General features: G+C 38.9%; 2 protein-coding genes across 3 annotated transcripts in view; one reads left to right on the top strand and one right to left on the bottom strand.

Annotated features, from left to right (window-relative positions):
- The window catches only part of stim1a (stromal interaction molecule 1a), a 58,243-nt gene extending 46,801 nt beyond the window's left edge, over window positions 1-11,442 (bottom strand). For both annotated transcript variants that reach the window (XM_072691584.1, XM_072691583.1), the window contains exons 1-2: window positions 10,825-11,442; window positions 6,711-6,840 (exon numbers count right to left, since the gene is read on the bottom strand). In XM_072691584.1, coding sequence (XP_072547685.1) covers window positions 6,711-6,822 — 112 coding nt within the window. In that variant the 5' untranslated portion in view covers window positions 6,823-6,840; window positions 10,825-11,442. The remainder of the gene's footprint in view (window positions 1-6,710; window positions 6,841-10,824) is intronic.
- A 2,568-nt stretch (window positions 11,443-14,010) lies between these two features.
- rhoga (ras homolog family member Ga) lies at window positions 14,011-18,311 on the top strand. The gene is made up of 2 exons (XM_072691582.1): window positions 14,011-14,165; window positions 15,921-18,311. The coding sequence occupies exon 2, from the start codon at window positions 15,941-15,943 to the stop codon at window positions 16,514-16,516; it is 576 nt and encodes a 191-aa protein (XP_072547683.1). The 5' UTR covers window positions 14,011-14,165; window positions 15,921-15,940; the 3' UTR covers window positions 16,517-18,311.
- Window positions 18,312-18,522: the final 211 nt, after the last annotated feature.

Here is an 18,522-nt window from a genome sequence, read left to right as displayed (position 1 = left end):
AGATATTTAGACTAGATGTAGGAATTTCAATGTTTTGCAGTGAATCTTACACCTTGCACAAAATGCACAGGACCACCCTACTTCTCTGTAGATAAGATCACTAGCCCTCATTTCGCAATATCTTCCTAAGAATTTCCTAAAATTAGTTCTTAAGAAATGTCCTTAAAAAAATAAATAAAATAAAAATCCACGCCAGATTCATGATGTGTTTTAGAACTGCAGGATTGTTCACAGCTCTGCTCTTATAATAATGATGATGATGATATGATATAATGATCTGATTGCCTTTGGAAACCTCACAAATCTCAAAAGCTCAAAAAGTTGAAATCTCTTCTGAAGAGCAGTTGGTGAGTGAAGCCCATTAGTCCAGATTTGTACTACGGGGTAAAAACAGGTTTATCAGAATGCATTTCCTCCATTGAGGGTCTGGACTCACATTTGCATAACAGAATTATAATAACTGTCAGGCGTGTCACCAGCCGGCACAGCTAAAGCCATCAATCATGACTGCATAACAGAAAAAGAAATGCTGCCTCGCTGCTGAATTCTCAAGGTCGACACTTACACAGGCTTACACAACATTCCCCTTTTGATTTCTGCATAATTCAATTATTAGTCGCAAACCCAGTTATTCAGAATGGCTTGATGTGAAACGTGCCATTCCAGAGAAACATGCCTCGTTTCAGATTCAGGACATTAGACAAAACGGTTATAAATTTAACACTGAACATTCATGAGGTATTGTTTTATTATAGGTTAAGATAAGGTTTTGACCCAAAACAGTGATGACATTTAATCAATGGAGGTTTGGGGCAAAATGTTTTGTTTGTCCCCCCCCCCCGATTTACCACTATTAAATCAACATTACATACAACTCAGTGAGGGTTTTGGATACATAAAATTGCCTTTTGGACTTTTCTTAAATGTGTTTTTTTTCCATATTGAAGAAAAAAAAAGACCAATAGCTATTCTTACAAAATCCTCTTAAATTTGTTTTTATTTTTTTCTGGGAATAAATGGTATTCTTACAAATATGTCCTTAAACATTTCCCTGACTTTACGATAGCATCACACTGGTCTTGCAATGCAAAAATTCAGAAAGTCAGCCTCAGAAATGATGAGTTTAAACAGTTAAAATACTAGAATGAATGTCAAATTTCACAGAAATAACTGTTAAAATACTGTTATGTTTATGTACAGTTTGTCAATGTAAGCAAAATAATGGCTTTCCAATGTCACACCAGTTATCTTGTTTTCTATTAGAGGTTTTATAAGTTTGGCTTGATTCGGTTTTTCCTCCATTTTGCTGTTTGCACTGATTTAACTGAATAATATAAATAACAGTCTTGAGAAAATTTGAGTAAGTGTCTTGGTGTTCATGGAAAAAAAGAAAATAAAATAGAATAAATACTTTTACAAATAGCAACATAAACAAATAGTGATTTTAATTGAATTAAAATAATTAATTAAAATACTTTCAGAGAATATTTGAGAAGCCTGAAAGTTATTTTTTCTTCAAGGATTGCATTTTTACAAACTTCTTAGTGTTTATCCTAAGAATCATCATAAGATCCTTCTTAAGAGAGCTTTAGTGAATCTGGCTCAGGTTTCCATCAGCACCACCGTTTTAAAAAATAAAAAATAAAAAATAAATAAAAAAAATCCAGCAGGTAACTAACAATTAATCATTTCACATCATCCCACCTTACTACTTCTTTAGACCTATGTATCTATTTTCTGTATATAGATTCCTAAACTCTGTTAGGGAAGATCCACTGGTGTATGTCAGACGTTTGCATATGCTGAACACATCACATCAGATTTCATCAAGATAGGAAAGTAAATGTTTTGTCTGTGCGGTTAGTGGGAAAAGCCCCACATTTGCAACTTGATTTGGAGACATTTCCATTGCATTGCAGACAGCTAATTTAAGCAAACAGCCACCGGCAATCTGTGAAATGTAATAACAGTCTATCATATTTATCTGTAATAAGCGTTCTTTCATCAGACCTGCTTTTTTGCCAACAGAACACAACGCCATACAGTTTGGCAGCCCTTTGACAAACAGTTTAGTCCAAAAGTATTGCTCATGTTTCTGACTGAGCAGCCATCTACTGTATGTATGCAGTCTACTGCAGTTGGCCTTAACAGTTTAGTAGACAGACTGTTGCTGATACGCAACAAGCCAGCAAGCCAGCTTTACCGGAGACGGACAAAACCTTCTTAACCACCTTAATGGAAGTCAATGGAAAAGGATCTTCTTATTTTGGAGCATTTCTATTGGTCCACTAATCATGAATTTTTTTTTTCCAGATTTTTTCTCTACAATTTAGAACGCCCCCCACCCATTACATGCAACATCCCCCACCTAGTGAGGGCGAGATCAACATACACCCCCTCCAACACGTGCGCAGTCAGCTAAGCCTCTTTTTCCAACTGCTGCCGATGTGCTGCACCAGGCAACCAACGCACCTGGAGGGAAGTGCCGTACACCCGGCTCTGACACACCGGCTAGCAGGTGCCAGTGACAGCCAGCGCTGCACTAGTGTAATGTCGGGTGGGGGTGGGGTGTGTGTGTGTGTGTGTGTGGGGGGGGGGGGGTAGCGCCATCTACCCACCCTAGAGAGAGCAAGGCCGATTGTGCTCTCTCAAGGCCCAGGCTGCCGATGGCTAGTGACTGCACCTTAGTCTGCTGGACCACCCAAAAAATGAGGGAAAGAAACAAATAATAAAATAAAATAATAAATAAATAAATAAATATAAAGGTTATAAATGAAGGTAAGGTTTTTGTGAGACAGTGACAGTTGTTCACACCCTTTGACGACTGTCAGCCTACAGTATGTCATACTTCTATTCTTCTATAACTTCCCTAATAAACTAAAACCTTGTATTCACCCTCTTAACTTTTAATGAACGTCAAAATAAAAATAATTTATTCCAAGTAATTCTGGAGCATTTCTATTCATCACGAAATTGACACAATATGAAGAACAACTAGCAGCTTTAAATTCCAACAAAACATGATACAGCATATTATATATTATAATACGGCTGTTTCAGAAGCAGCATATTGCTTAAGTGACTAAGCGGCTCTCTTGGTCTTCCATTATCTGGTTACATTCATTCATTGCTACTGAACTATGGCACAGTGCCCCGGTATCTCAGCTACAACTTCAAAGTGCAGAAATCAGCACACCGCTCCACCCCTTCAGAAAGGTGCCTTAACACACTTAAGATTATGAATGGATCATAAAAAAATGGTCCACAGAGTCAATTATGTGTTTTTAATGAGGGGTCAAATGGAAGGGGGTTCAGTTACAGCAGACTTGACAAGGTTGGATGTTGTATTATTACTCGATGCCTGGGCTCTGGTCCAGCTTGACTTAAGACGTGGTTGCCAAAGGTCCACCAGTCATTAAGACTAAATCATTTTGAAGGTTCAACTTTGAAAATACCACTAAAACACAGGAAGGAGAAGCCCTAAAGCCAGACTGCTTTCAAAAAGGAGTTGAATATTTATAGGGCACCCAGGAAGGACATGCACTGATAATTAACCTTTAATAATTACTAGCCAACTTGGATTTCCCCCCCACATGCGATTATTTGGACCACATTTAAAACACAAATACATAAATAAAATATAGCTAGCACTTGACTGTTAGATCACAGTTTTGTGATGAAAAACGAAAAACCAGAAGAGAGTCTGATTTGGCAAAAACTAAATGTATGTATGTGTGTGTGTATATATATATATATATATATATATATATATATATATATATATATATATATATATATATATATATATATAGTGTTTAGAGGTGCCCTTATTAAGTCTATGTAGACTTTGTATACTATTGTTCTCTGTATATTGTGTATTGTTTACTGTCTGTAAATTATTATATTATATGTAGAGTAGCTGTATATTGTTAACACTAGAGAGTCACTAACAGCTGGAACAAATTCCTTGTGTGTGAACATACTTGGTCAATAAATCTGGTTCTGATAAAAATAGAGGTGGCATGATACAATTTTTCCATTACAATACCAATACTGAAAGCTGTGCATCAGCTGTTTGGGTGTACTGGGGGTTTGGTTGTTCCGTTCTATGTTAATTGGTGAATCAGTTATTTCAGTGTTATCAGTATAACTCAGGAACAGACATGCTGTAAATACATGTAGTGTGTACCTGCTTCAGAATAGAGCTTGTTTAGAGCTTGTTTCAGATATGGCTTATTTAAAAAAAAAAAAATCTCACGATACACTATACTGCGATATTTTGATAAGAAGACTAAATGCATCTTAAAAACAAAGCTATTTAAATACTCGCCCATACGGAGTATAGTGATTATTACACACTCCGTAATAAAATGTATGTACAGTTTTTCAGACTTTAGGCATTGACTATATCCACAATACGCTTGCTTGTCTCGTAATATCAACATTTCAATAAATTAAAAAACAATATCGCCACATTGCCCACGCCTACACTGCACTCTTCATGGTAATTTACTGACTCCTTAATCTGCACTGGGTTATGTTGTTTGACATGGAATGGAGAAATGAAGTCGTCATACTGGTACCTTTAATTGCAATGTTTCTACGATTGTACTTGGTTAGAAGTATTTTTTTTATGAAATCACACACAATGATAACGTGTGTAGCAGGCACAAGGATATGAATATGGTGATTTTTATGTCTTAATTATTTCTACACTCTAAACAGATTTTATTTATGATATATAATGCCCAGCCCTACTTTAGAGCTACAACAAATAAGCTGTAGTAAAAAGGTCTTACAATTAGCAATAAGCACCTATGGCTAAACGGATGGCCTGCAGATCAGACCAAGCTGTAAGGCTATACTGCAAAATGCTGTTTACATTTTCTCATGGCTGGTACTCATGGCTCCAGTCCACCTGAACACAGATACGCACGTCCGACCATATTAAAGCTAGGTTTTGTTTTAGGTAAGCTTTTGAAAAATGCTCTCCAGGGCAGTGGAAGTTTTTAAAACTCGTGTGCTGGACGGACGACCGGCCGCTTAAAAATGTCGGATTTGAATACATCCCCAAACAAACACGCATCTTTATAACCCACCAGAAAGTGTTTTTATTGTACCTGTATTAAAAGGCCCTTCTCCTACATTTTACATTATTTCCAATTATGTGTGGGTTTATAAACTAAAGACATAAAATTCACAATTCATCACCGTCTTCTCTTCATCCCTCAGATTTAATCCCTTAGACCGTTTTGTTGCTAATTTATGTAAATAGCTTCTGCTCTGATTGGCTGTATAGTGCTGTGGCTCATACCAAAAGCAGTCAAGACAGAAGCACTGTGCTGGAGGCTGAGTAGGTGGATGCATGTAAATGTGCTGACTTGTGTTCGGACATCACAAACTTTTTTGCAGACTAGTGAGATTATGGTACACTGTGAACTCAACAAAGAGGACAATATATTGCTAAGAGGAGAAAAAAACTGTTAGCTGGGCCTTTAAAATTACAATGCTCAATGGCTGGACTTTATTATAGTGTTTATTATATTTTACATAGCACAGATTTCTTAAATTAGTCTGGGCGAATGTTAGAATGTTACTTTGAGCAATTTGATGTTATCAAAGATTACTAAACATAAAACTGAAACACACAACCAACCCCAGTCTGTCATGCTAGATCATCATATATTGAAAGAGGAAGCCTAAGGCCTGTTTTTCCCCCAAAACTCCAATCTTACTTCTAAAAATACTGAAAAAGTTCAAGGCAGAGGTCCACTAATAATGAAAAAGCCACCTCTAACAGTACGAGGTTTAGCTTATTAAACATGCAATGCTACTGAAAGACTTGGGTGCTATATTAATTTTTTATACTTTCTTCTTATTATTTTTTATGTATTCTTTATAACACCCCTTCTAATGAATGCATTCAGCTACTCTAAGTTGCACTCATTGCTGACACAAATGTCTAGTCCTTGGGAACTGACAAAAACATGTGACAAAAATGTGAACCTACTGGAAACATGCCTAATGCCAGGCGTGGACTAGAGGGGTATAAAGACCCCAAGCATTGAGCTGTGGAGCAGTGGAACTGGGTTCCCTGGAATGATGTTTGGCACTCCAGACAATATTTTTGGGATGAGTCAGAGTGGTGATCATCCAAAATCCTGACCGTACCTAACGATTTTGTAGCTGAATGAATATCAAAACCTCACAACGTCCCTCCAAAATCTAGCAGAAAGTCTTCCCAGGACAGTAGAGACAGTTACTCCAGCAAAAGCAGGATAAACTCTTGTTTAATACCCTTGACCTCAGAAGAGACACTGAATGAGCCTGTGTAGTGTACTTACTCTCATTCAACTGGATTTCACACAACCCCAAATGTGAATGTGAGCAGAAACGCTGCAGTGCAGTGTTGACTCGGAGAGCGGAAGTGGAACTGCACTACGATGCTCCACTCCCCTTTATCTGACACACTGCCATGATCTCACTGAGGACAGTGCTTCATTGAGAATGCATACCCTGTCTATTCTCAGCATGGCTACATTTAGAGCCTAAACCATTTCTAAACAAGACCCTCACTATACCATATGCTGCTCTATGGTACACCATGTTTGGGAAACACCATTAAGAGGTTTGAGCGATAAAATCAAAGATAACGCTGAAGGTTTTTAAAACATTTAACATGCATTTCTTACAACAAACATCCAACATACCATTGTCGACTTGTACGTGCTCTGTGCTGACTTGATTGAGCTTGTCTGTCCAACACTTTCCCAGGAAGCAGAAGCACACAATCCACAGCGTGGCCAATTTGCTAAACTCCATAGTGACACTCGAGTCAATCTGTAAAAAAGATAAGGTTACATTTCAGTTTTAGCCAGTTCAAAGACATTTCTCATACAGTATCAAAGTCTTAGATACTCATAGAATATATACATTCATATATTACCAACATTATAATAAATAATAATAAAAAATAATAATAATAAAAAAAAATAATATATATATATATATATATATATATATATATATATATATATATATATATATATATATATATATATATATATACACACACATATACACACACACATATATAACAAATGTCTGTTGGCATTAAGACTATTTGTTAATGAGACTATTATGAAAACAAACATATAACCACTCCATTCTGCCAGATTAGCTTCCATATAAAAATAAAAATAAGATTATTAATACTCCAACCTATTTCAGATTTAAGTAGAAAGAGTTCAAATCAGAGGACTATCAATAATGAAAAAGCCAAAGCTAACAGTAAGAGGTTTAGCATACCAAACATGTAATGTTACTGAAAGATCTGGGCCATTTATTATTATTTATAATGAAACATGCAAAACTACACTTGGCAACAAGAACACAGCTACTTTATAGTCATTGTATCATGGGTATAACAGACGTTTTCTTTACATACAGTATTTTTAAAAAGTAGTAAAGCTTCTTGTCTATTACACATGGGAAAAACAACGGAAGTATGGTGGGATTACACCATCTGGCCCAACCTAATGTGATACTACTGGCAGTGTTGGTTCTAGATAATATTAATGTAATTAATCAGTAAAGTACTACCCCTACTAATACCACACACACACACACACACACACACACACACACACACACACACACACACACACACACACACACACACACACACACACACACACACACACACACACACACACACACACACACACACATTTTAGAGCTGCCTTTCTATCAAACTACTGGTTCAATAAACAATGTATGCCAAATGACCCACCCTTCTGCTATTGTTGGTGTTAGTTCTAGATATCATGTGTATTATGAATTTACAGCAAAGTAAATAAAGTACTACACCTACTAAAACCATCACACACAACACAACAAAGTGATCTGAGAGCTGTATTTCTATCCAACTACTGGTTCAATAAATAATAATGCTAGAAGGCCCACCCTTGGTGGTGCTGGTTTTAGTTATGGCCATCATGAGTCAATAAAGTAAACCAAGTACTACACCTACTAACACCATCACATAATACACTGAAGTGATTTCAGAGTCTACCCAACTACTGGTCTAAATGAGCTTATTTATGCCATATGGAGCATCCTTATGTGCTACTATTGGCAGTGTTACCAGTTATCATGACCAACATGCATTGACAAAACAATTAAAGTACTACACCTACTAATACCATCTCACACAATAACTGACAATAGGTGATTTCAGTGTTTATATAACTACTGGTTCTTTAAATCAATGAATTTCCGCCATGTGACCCACCCTCATATGCTACTATTGGCAATGTGGGTTCTAGTGTTTAGGATAAACATGATTCAATAAAGTATCACATCTACTAACACCATCACACAACACAATAAAGTGATTTCAGCGTTGATCCAACTGCTGGTTCTCTAAATGAACACATTTACGCTATATGACCCACCCTTATCTGCTACTATTGGCAGGGCTGGTTCTAGTTCTGGTTCTCTAAATGAGCTTATTTATGGTCCATCCTTATGTGCTACTGTTAAAAGTGTTGGTTCTAGCTATTATGAACACCAGGAATCAATAAAATAAAGTATCACATCTACTAACACCATCACACAACACAATAAAGTGATTTCAGCGTTGATCCAACTGCTGGTTCTCTAAATGAACATATTTACGCCATTTGGCCCACCCTTATCTGCTACCATTGGCAGTGCTGGTTCTAGTTATTATGAATATGATGAATCAATAAAGTAAACAAATATTCTACATCTTCTTAAACCATCACCCAACACGTTGAAGTGATTTCAGTCTATTCAACTGCTCAATATTCAATATCCGCTATATGACCCACCCTCATATGCTACTACTGGCAGTGTGGGTTCTAGTTTCTAGGGTGTCAGGAATCCTAAAATCAGGAATCAATACAATAACTCAAGCACTACACCTACTAACACAATCACACAACACGCTGAAGTGATTTCAGCATTCACCCAATTACTGGTTCTCTAAATTAAGACATTTATGCCATATGGCCCATTCTTATCTGCTACTACTGACAGTGTTTGTACCAATTATCATGAAAATCACAAAACAATAAAATAATTAAAGTACATCTACATCTACTAATACCATCATCCACACTAACTGAAGTGATTTTAGAGTTTATAAAAACACTGTTATGTCATATGGCCCACCCTTATCTGCTACTATTGCCAGTGTTGGTTGTAGTTACCTTAAATATCAGGAATCAATACAGTAAACAAAGTTCTACACCTTCTTATACCATCACACAGTTGGTAGTTAAAGTATTACATCTACAAATACCATCATCCACAACGACTGAAGCAATTTTAGAGTCTATATAACTGCTGGTTCTCTAAATGGATGCATTTAGGCCATACGGCCCACCCTTATCTGCTACTACTGGCAGTGTTGGTTCTAGACGTCATGGTCATCATGAACCAATAAAGTAAATAAAGTATTACAACTACTAATACTGTCGTACACGATAACTGAAGTGATTTCAGAGTCTATTAAAATACTGGTTCTCTAAATGGATATATTTAAGCCATACGGCTCCCCCGTATCTGATAGTATTGGCAGTGTTGGTTCTAGACGTCATGGCCATCATGAACCAATAAAATATTACAACTACTAATACTGTCGTACACGATAACTGAAGTGATTTCAGAGTCTATGAAAATAAAGGGTTCTCTAAATGGACATATTTAGGCCATATGTCCCACCTGTATCTGCTACTACTGGCAGTGTTGGTTCTGGACGTCATGGCCATCATGAACCAATAAAGTACTACAACTACTAATACTGTCGTACACGATAACTGAAGTGATTTCAGAGTCTATTAAAATACTGGTTCTCTAAATGGATATATTTAAGCCATACGGCTCCCCCGTATCTGCTACTACTGGCAGTGTTGGTTCTGGACATTATGGCCATCATGAACCAATAAAGTAAATAAAGTATTACAACTACTAATACTGTCGTACACGATAACTGAAGTGATTTCAGAGTCTATTAAAATACTGGTTCTCTAAATGGATGTATTTAGGCCATATGGCCCACCCGTATCTGATAGTATCGGCATGATTAGACATCATGAACCAATATAATAATACACCGAATAACAGCATATCACACACACACACACACACACACACACACACACACACACACAAAGAAGCATTTTGATTTTGAGCATCAGATGAACTACAGGCCTCTAAATGAATGTGTCCATTCACAATTCATAGATTTGCTTCTGCCAAGCAGAGAAGTCCAGAATTGTGAAATGTAACCTCAGGGCCACGACCTGGTAGCTAGTAATAGTCTGTGTATCAAGTTACAGCCCTAGTATGAGCTTACTCCATCAAACAAGGATAAAAAAAAGTCAATAACATTTTTTATAATAAATAAATAACATCTGGCGTGACATAACAGCTATTATTAAACAAACATGGCATGAATCCATGGGTATGTCAGTGACAAACCAGCCAGCTAACGTTAGGTGAGAAATCCAGGTCCAGAAAGTGCAAATCCACCTCCGGATTTCGCTTCAACTGCCTGGGCGGCTCGCCTGCAGCGGAGCCGATCCCGCAGCGGACTCCAAATCCTGGCGTGGATTTTAACTTTACGGACCTGGATTCGCGTCCGCTAGCGAAGCTCAGCCAGGACTACAGCAATACTGTAATACAGAGGGAATTTCGTTCCTTTATCAAACCCACATGCGATAACTGAAGAGTTTAGTCATTCATATCGATGAACAGATATTTAAAACGACATATAAAAACCTTGCAGTTTCTCACTTTTGGGGGTGAAAGTCGGAGAAGGTGCGTGTCGGTTATGCCCTGTTCCAGCTCCCATGAGAGTCCCGCCGGCACTCCATCCACACACACAGGCGAAATTAAGAAGCAGGCTGGCTATTTCGATTAAAAATGTGCATGTAAGTCCTCTAGAAATATCCAAACCCACCGGTTTCACGAATGCGATAGACGTGGCCAAGTATATCTGGCTCCAAAGCTGGCTGTCACTCGTCCCCTACTTCCCAATCAGTGTCAGGAGCAGAGAGGAGGACACTGAAAGGCAGCTGTTTACACACATATATATAAAATACACCTATTAGCCTAGATATATTTCTCTAATATACTCCTCCTTTCCCTCCAGCCGGCTGGAGCCAGCTAACGTTAACCCAACCTAGCCTAGCCTACCAGGCTCACCCAATTTGCATTGCAGTGGATAACCAGCTACGTGCCAACACAACATCAGCCAGCTCAGACAGAGGCTGACTCCGGCTGCGACCAAGACCAACTGACCGCCTAAAATCCAGAGCGATCCAGAGAGGTCTCCCTCTAAGAAAACCCTCAGACATCCACCTGACTGGCTGTCTCTGTCTGCCCTCCTCAGCCAGCACCTCGCCTTTTTGAAACACCGCAGAGACGCGCTTGTGTTGGTCTGCCTACAGCGCCCTCTGCTGTGTAGGTGATGTGTTACACTAGGCCTGTGCCCAAAGGGTTTAAAGGGAAAGTTCCCAAAAAAAAAAAAAAAAAAAAAAAAAACAGTCCAGAGGGTGGAGCTGGATGAGATGCAGCTTCTCTCTCCCCCCCGCCATCATGTTTGTGTTGAACTGAACCAATGACTGTAGAAAATTTGGGCGGTGCAACGTCTCTGCAACGTGTATTGGTGTGGTGCAACAGATAACACCACTACATGCCACTGAGCTACCACACCATGTGGGAGACCGGGGTTCGATTCCCGGTCTGGGTGACTATGCTGCGCTACACCAATAAGAGTCCTTGGGCAAGACTCCTAACACTACGTTGGCCCTCCTCTGTAATACGAGTTACCTTGTAAGTCGCTCTGGATAAGAGCGTCTGCTAAATGCCATAAATGTAAATGTAAATGTCTCTCAAAAGTGAGGCCAACCAGGCCTTGGGCCTCTGCTAGGCTTCCCTATGTGTTTTAATGACAAATCAGCCCAGTCTTTCCAACGCCATCTAATTCCAACAGTTACGTTTCCCCTGTGATAATACTGGCCCATTTAAGGAACCCATTTCAGGGGTTACACTTAGGAATGAGGTGATTGACAGGCTTGGCTGGACGAGGCCGGTCGTCTGCAGGGCCTGCGTTGCACCCTTTCTGTTCATTACATGCTTGGTCTGGGAGGAGGGGCTGGTCTACCACATGAGTAAAGTCTGGCTCCACCTCTGGTCTCTACTGTGCAGACTCTGGTAGCAGATTTGGCAACATGGCAGACAGTTTTGGCTTTGGAATAAATGGAACCACAGTGTCCACGTTTTCTACAGTCGCTGGATTGAATAAGCAAGGTTAATAGCACACTGTTCAAATGTTTAGGATCGCAAGTGTGCAAGTATCTGTATCCTCTGCATTTGACCCATCTGTGGTAGTAAGCACACACACACAAACACACACACACACACTAGTGAACTAGGGGTGTGGTTGGTGTGGCGCAACAGATAACACCACTACCCGCCAGTGAGATATCACACCATGTGGGAGACTGGGGTTTGATTCCCAGCCTGGGTGACTGTGCTGCGCTACACCAATAAGAGTCCTTGGGTAAGACTCCTAACACAACACTGTCCCACCTCTGTAATATAAGTTACCTTATAAGTCACTCTGGATAAGAGCATTAGCTAAATGCCGTAAATGTAAATGTAGAGGCAGTGAACACACACACACACACACACAGAGCACTGGGCAGCTGACTCCAGCACCCAGGTAGCAGAGAGACTGAAGGGCCTTGGTCAAGGGCCCAACAGTGGCAGCTTGGCATACCTGAGCCTGGGTATCGAACCCACAACTCTGCCATCAATAGAGCTCTGCCTGGAGCTCTAACCACTGAGCCAACACCACCCCATTATATTCATATATTTATATTATATTATATGTTATATTATATATTATACGCCCATTAAATACATTTTTATATTTAAGACAGACCAAGGTGGAACAAAAAAATGTTATTAGGTAAGAAAATGTTATTAGATTGTTTGGTCAATAACAAGTTTTAAACTTTGGGTGTTTTTTTGAGTGAGGAGGAGGAGGAGAAGAAGAAGGAGAAAGAAAATACCATCATACATTCCCATAAGTCTTATCCTTCAATATCAGTTGATTTCAACTATTATACCCAGATGATTATTTTATAATAGACACAAACCAATGAAACCACAAAGTTGGAGTTGTTAGGTGTAATCTGACTCCACCCTCTGGACTTCTGGTCCATATCACAAAAGTTTGCTTCAGTAGTTTTGCACTGGATATCTGATGTTAATGCTAATGCAACTAAAATTAATGGATGTTAAAGCAGCATTATGTAAAAACAGCAGCTTCAGTATGATATTGATGCTACACTGGCTGTAATAGAGTGAATAGCGTCTCTGCCATAGCCACTCCAGTCCAGATGCACGCTGCTACTGCACTATGGAACTGCACAAGATGTCTAAACATTGTGTTGCCCAAGTCATATTGTATAAAGTCCCTCAGATCTTCATGCTTGTCCAGTATCCCATCACGTTCAGGAGCTGCCTATATGTAGATTCCACCCCTTGATGGATGCCACTGTAACCAGATATTTGTAATGGTCTTTCCTATTTTAGAGAAACTTACACTGGCTGATATTGTATGGTTCTGGTGTCTGGATGAACTGTTTATTTTAAAGGCTAATCTTCATTCAAAATGTTGTGTGTAGTCCAGAACTAGGCCCATCTATCTGGAACTATCTACCTACTTACAAATCCGACCCTATGTGTACCAATGAACTGAAGCCTGTTGAATGGGTTGGCAGCACACAGTGCATTCACAAGTGACTTTTGCCTTACAGATGGCTTAAAAATGTCCAGTTGCCTAAAATGTCTTATTTCTTAGCCTTTGCACCAGTCATACTATTTTGTAACACTATTACGCAGACGAGAGGACCAAAAAAAAAAAGTCTTGTGAGACACAGAACTTCCTCACAATGACTAAGCTACCGAGTCTGTCCAACGTTTCTGTTCAGTGAGTGAGGGAATGTAGCTGACATGGTTGGATAGTACTGTGGGTGTGGAGGCTGAATTTAACGTCCCATGTGATAGCACTCGGAGAAAGAACTACACTTCCAAAGTCTTCAGCTAGAGGATAATCGCTTTGGGTAGGTTTGGGCAAAGAACCATTGAGTACTAGACTGTTTATTGACGGTTTTACTCTTATGTGATAATTGAACTGAGACAGGACTGAACCAGGGCCAAGACTGAGAGAGTTCCTTTTAATGTATTGCACTATAGTTGACTATAGGTGAAGTTCATGGTTAAAACTGAATTATCTCTGTATATTGTTGTTCCTTTTAGTTCCTTTGTCTTCTAAAGTACATAATAGGATTGTATACAACATGTTATGGCTTTCCATCAGATACTCTTCTATACTATCTGTCTGTCTGGGTTTTCTTGTCTACTAAAACTTTTAAACTCCGTTTGCTTTCTACCAAAGCATTTCTTCTTAGTTTCTTCAAGGGCTTCCACAATCAGGTTATTTTGCCCCTCCCCTGATCCTCGATCTGAGTCTCCTAATGATAAGTATTAGCTGATACAGATCTGATCTGATCAAATCTTTGTGTTTGTATAAATAATTAAACAGCCAGATCAGATGAGCTGCCGATTAATCTGTTCAGTAAAATCCCTTTATTTTTAGTATCAGTTTCAATAACTAGACATTCCAGACTGATTGATTTAGTTTAGTCAAGACTTTTCTTAAAATGACTGTTTTATAGTGTTTAATATCTTATAATCCAGTCTGACTCTCCTCCCTGACCAATCAGCTCCCAGTCTAATCACTTCCTGTGTGTGTGTGTGTAGTGGTAAACACTCTGGACTGATATCTGTGGTTGTTGGTGTACTGGTGTGTAATAGCTGGTTTATAGTGGGTGAATGTGCTGTGTGTGATGTGGGTTTCTATAGCGCGCGCATGTGTGCGTGTGTATTAGCATTATCATTAGTCTCCTGTGCTCTTCAGTGCTGGTTTATAAACAGAGGAAGGTGTGCGGTTCTCCCGCTGTTTTACCAGAACCGTTAATGGCGACTTGATGAAACCAGAAGGCGCTCTGAACACTGGGTGAAAACAAAGACTCTGATACCCCATCTATTAAAAAATGCCTGGATCGGCGGTAGTTTCCTCAGTTGCTATAACAACATATTATTTTATAAACAGTAGATTACAGTCACAGGGGTTGGTATAAATAAGTAATGACAATCAGTGCTCAGAAGACCTGATTATTTCTTATTTATTTAATACCATAATTCTTTGGCAAGCAAAAGTCAAAATACCTAGGTAGGCCTTTTTTGATTTTTTAGGTGATATAAATAAATATAAGATAATTAGCATTATAACAAATAACAAGTGATACCTTTTCTTTGCGTAGTTAGATTTGCATAATCTATGCTCCGCCCACAAATGTGTTCATTTTGTAGCAACAGTTAACAGTAAACACTCCACTGTGGTTTTCTGCATGGTCAAATGATTCTTCTTCATGATAGGAAGCCTGTTGTTGAAGTTTTTTCAAAGAACTACAAGTCAAAGAACCTTTTTTGGGACACCAGATACCTTTTTTTGCTAAGAGTCAGCAGAACACCTGGCCAAATTCAATTGAATCTAATAAAAAATGCATAGTAGTAATACTTTTTTGGTTAATTTGGAGTGTAATGCGTCTCAGATTGTGCTTCTTTTGTATGCATATGTAAGACTATACAATTAGGATAGATCAAGTATCCTTTCTAAGCCTGAGAACCTCATTAGATTGTTTCCACTGTTCTTTAAAGTGTGTCCAACTTTGCAACAGTTGCTATGAAATAAAGCATTTGTAGACAGAACATGGACAAGTCAACTGACAATAACAATGTTTTAACTTCTTCAGGTCTCTAAAAAAGCTGGAAAATGCAGACCGTCAAGTGCGTAGTGGTTGGCGATGGAGCTGTGGGAAAGACCTGTCTTCTTATCTCCTTCACCACCAATGCCTTCCCTAAGGAGTACATCCCAACTGTGTTTGACAACTACAGCTCACAGATCACAGTGGATTCCAGACCCATCAGCCTTAACCTGTGGGACACAGCAGGTCAGGAGGCCTACGACCGGCTGCGTACCATATCCTACCCCCAGACCAATGTCTTCATCATATGTTTCTCCGTCTCTAACCCAACGTCTTATGAGAATATCAGGCTTAAGTGGTATCCTGAGGTATCACAACACTGCCCCAATGTACCCTTCCTGCTGGTGGGCACAAAAATGGACCAGCGAGAAGACCAAGAAATTTTGAAAAAACTAAAGGAGCAGAACTTGACTCCTGTCACCAAGCCCCAGGGGGAGGCCCTTGCTCGAGAAATCAGAGCCATCAAATACCTTGAATGCTCAGCTCTCAAGCAAGTCGGAGTGAGGGAAGTATTCATGGAGGCAGTCCGCGCCTTCCTGAACCCGAAGCCTGTGCCTCCTAAACGATTCTGTATGCTATTATAAAGAAATGCATTTAGGCAAATGCTAATTGCTGATATTTTTCTTTGTGCATTTTTACTGATGCCAATATTAATGCTGATTCATAAAGTCATAAATAATAAAATTCTGAAATACATCCAAAGTCAAAGAAATATAACACTCTGCACTTCTGAAGTGCTGTAAATACAGCTTCAAATATCCGCATACAAATTAACATATCCAGAAAAACCATAGACTCTATGTAAGAGTGGGTAGTTTGTCCCCATTCACTGTTCAGTGAACAAGAATTAAAGCCAAAAGATGGCCGAAATGGAAGCTGCCATCTTGTTTGCACTTTCACAGTAAAGGAAAATTGGAGCCAGATCATGCATAGTAGATCGGAAGGCCCATACTTCTAAGTTGCAGGCCCTTTGTCTGTCTCTATACTGGGAGAATGCACAGTAACTAAACTTGACTTTCATGAAAAACTAAAGAAAACGCAGTTACCACATGATGGCTCAATTATCTGCATGCCAAGGATATCAATATTACATGTGTTGTCTAAAAATTCCTGCGCATTAATTAGTATTAGCCGCCATCTATCAACTTGCCCAGAGCTGGTAATCGATTCTTTAAATGAATATCAATTTGGCGGAAGCTTGTAGAAATGAGTGAACACAACGAAAAAAGAAATAATCACTGGATGTTCCACATTTACAAATTTTCCTTCCGTTCTGTTTACTTACCTGGGATTATCTTATTATTATTATGGTTATCTGGAGTACCTACCATCCCACAAACTGTAAAATCGTAAGGCAGTGTTGTTAACTGCGCCGCTAAGCCAACCGACATTTCACGCATATAGTCACAGTAGAGTTATTCCACCCCTTCTGAGAAGCTCCACCCACTACCTTTTGTTTCAGAAACTACATCAAGACTCTATATCGATCCTGATTTGAGTAGCTGGAGACCTAAGGTCTGAAAGCAGCCGAGCAGAGGCTCATAATCATTTAAACCCATTTTAAACCCTGAAAAGGGCAGTTTAGACTAGACGAGAAGGGAGCTGTGGTGCTTGACCTTTGTGTTATTTTGACCAAAACACCTTAACACAGTTCCCTAAAAATAATTAAGGGAACTGTATTAAAATAGGTATAATATATCACCTTCTGGCATCTGCCAATCTGATAATGGTTCCAACATCATTGTGGTTTCTGCTGCATATTTCACTGAATATTGACTGAATATTAAATTCCAATTTTTTGAAAAATCAAGGGCACAACTTTTGTCAAAATCTGGCTTTAGAGCACATGATCAATTTCTGAAGGTATTTATTTCATATGCATGTGAACGGTCACACTAAGTCTGTGCTGTGCAGTGGCAGCTCTATGGCAATTTCCAACCTGCCTAGTTTCGATTAGCTACAAAAACACAGTCCAGCTCATTATTGCAGCATTTCTGACTAGAAACTCAACATGATCTAGTGAACCTAACCAAATCACACTAGTTACTGATGATGATGATGATGGTCAGCTTTAAGTAAAACTTGTCCAACCTCACTACCTGACATTTGCAGAGTTAAAAAAAGATTCACAGATTTGTGGGCGGAGCATGAGTATCTTAAACTGAGCATGGAATTGTTGATATTGCAGATGATACCTGTGCTGCTCTTTGAACTCAATTCCATGGATTCCAAAGTGATCATTAATGTCTTTAAAGTCTTGAATGAAAATAATTTCAGGAAAATTGTTGTTTAGTTTAAGCTGTGGATTAAAAGTGGATTTTTAAAGATGTTTGATGGATACATTGATGGATACATTTGACATAAATCTGGATAAACTTGTCTGGTGCAATTTTTACTCTACGAAACAATGTAATGTGTTTCTCCTTCATCTTCCTCATCATGCCTGTGTGAATCAGAGGTATGCATCAGTAATAATAATCGTCATCTGACTGAAGTCTGTGAGAGATGTTGTGAGAATTCATGATTTTTGAATGCATTGTAAATGCTGATTCGGCCCTTTTCCAGTCACAGCAGCAGAAAATGGAGAAGT

The sequence above is a fragment of the Salminus brasiliensis genome, chromosome 11 (assembly GCF_030463535.1).
Source record: "Salminus brasiliensis chromosome 11, fSalBra1.hap2, whole genome shotgun sequence".
NCBI lineage: Eukaryota > Metazoa > Chordata > Actinopteri > Characiformes > Bryconidae > Salminus > Salminus brasiliensis.
Note: the sequence above shows the minus strand (reverse complement) of the source record. Positions and strands in the feature narration are given on the sequence as shown.

Excerpts from the sequence above, each read along its gene's own strand:
- rhoga (XM_072691582.1), top strand. The coding sequence starts at position 15,941 with ATGCAGACCGTCAAGTGCGTAGTGGTTGGCGATGGAGCTGTGGGAAAG.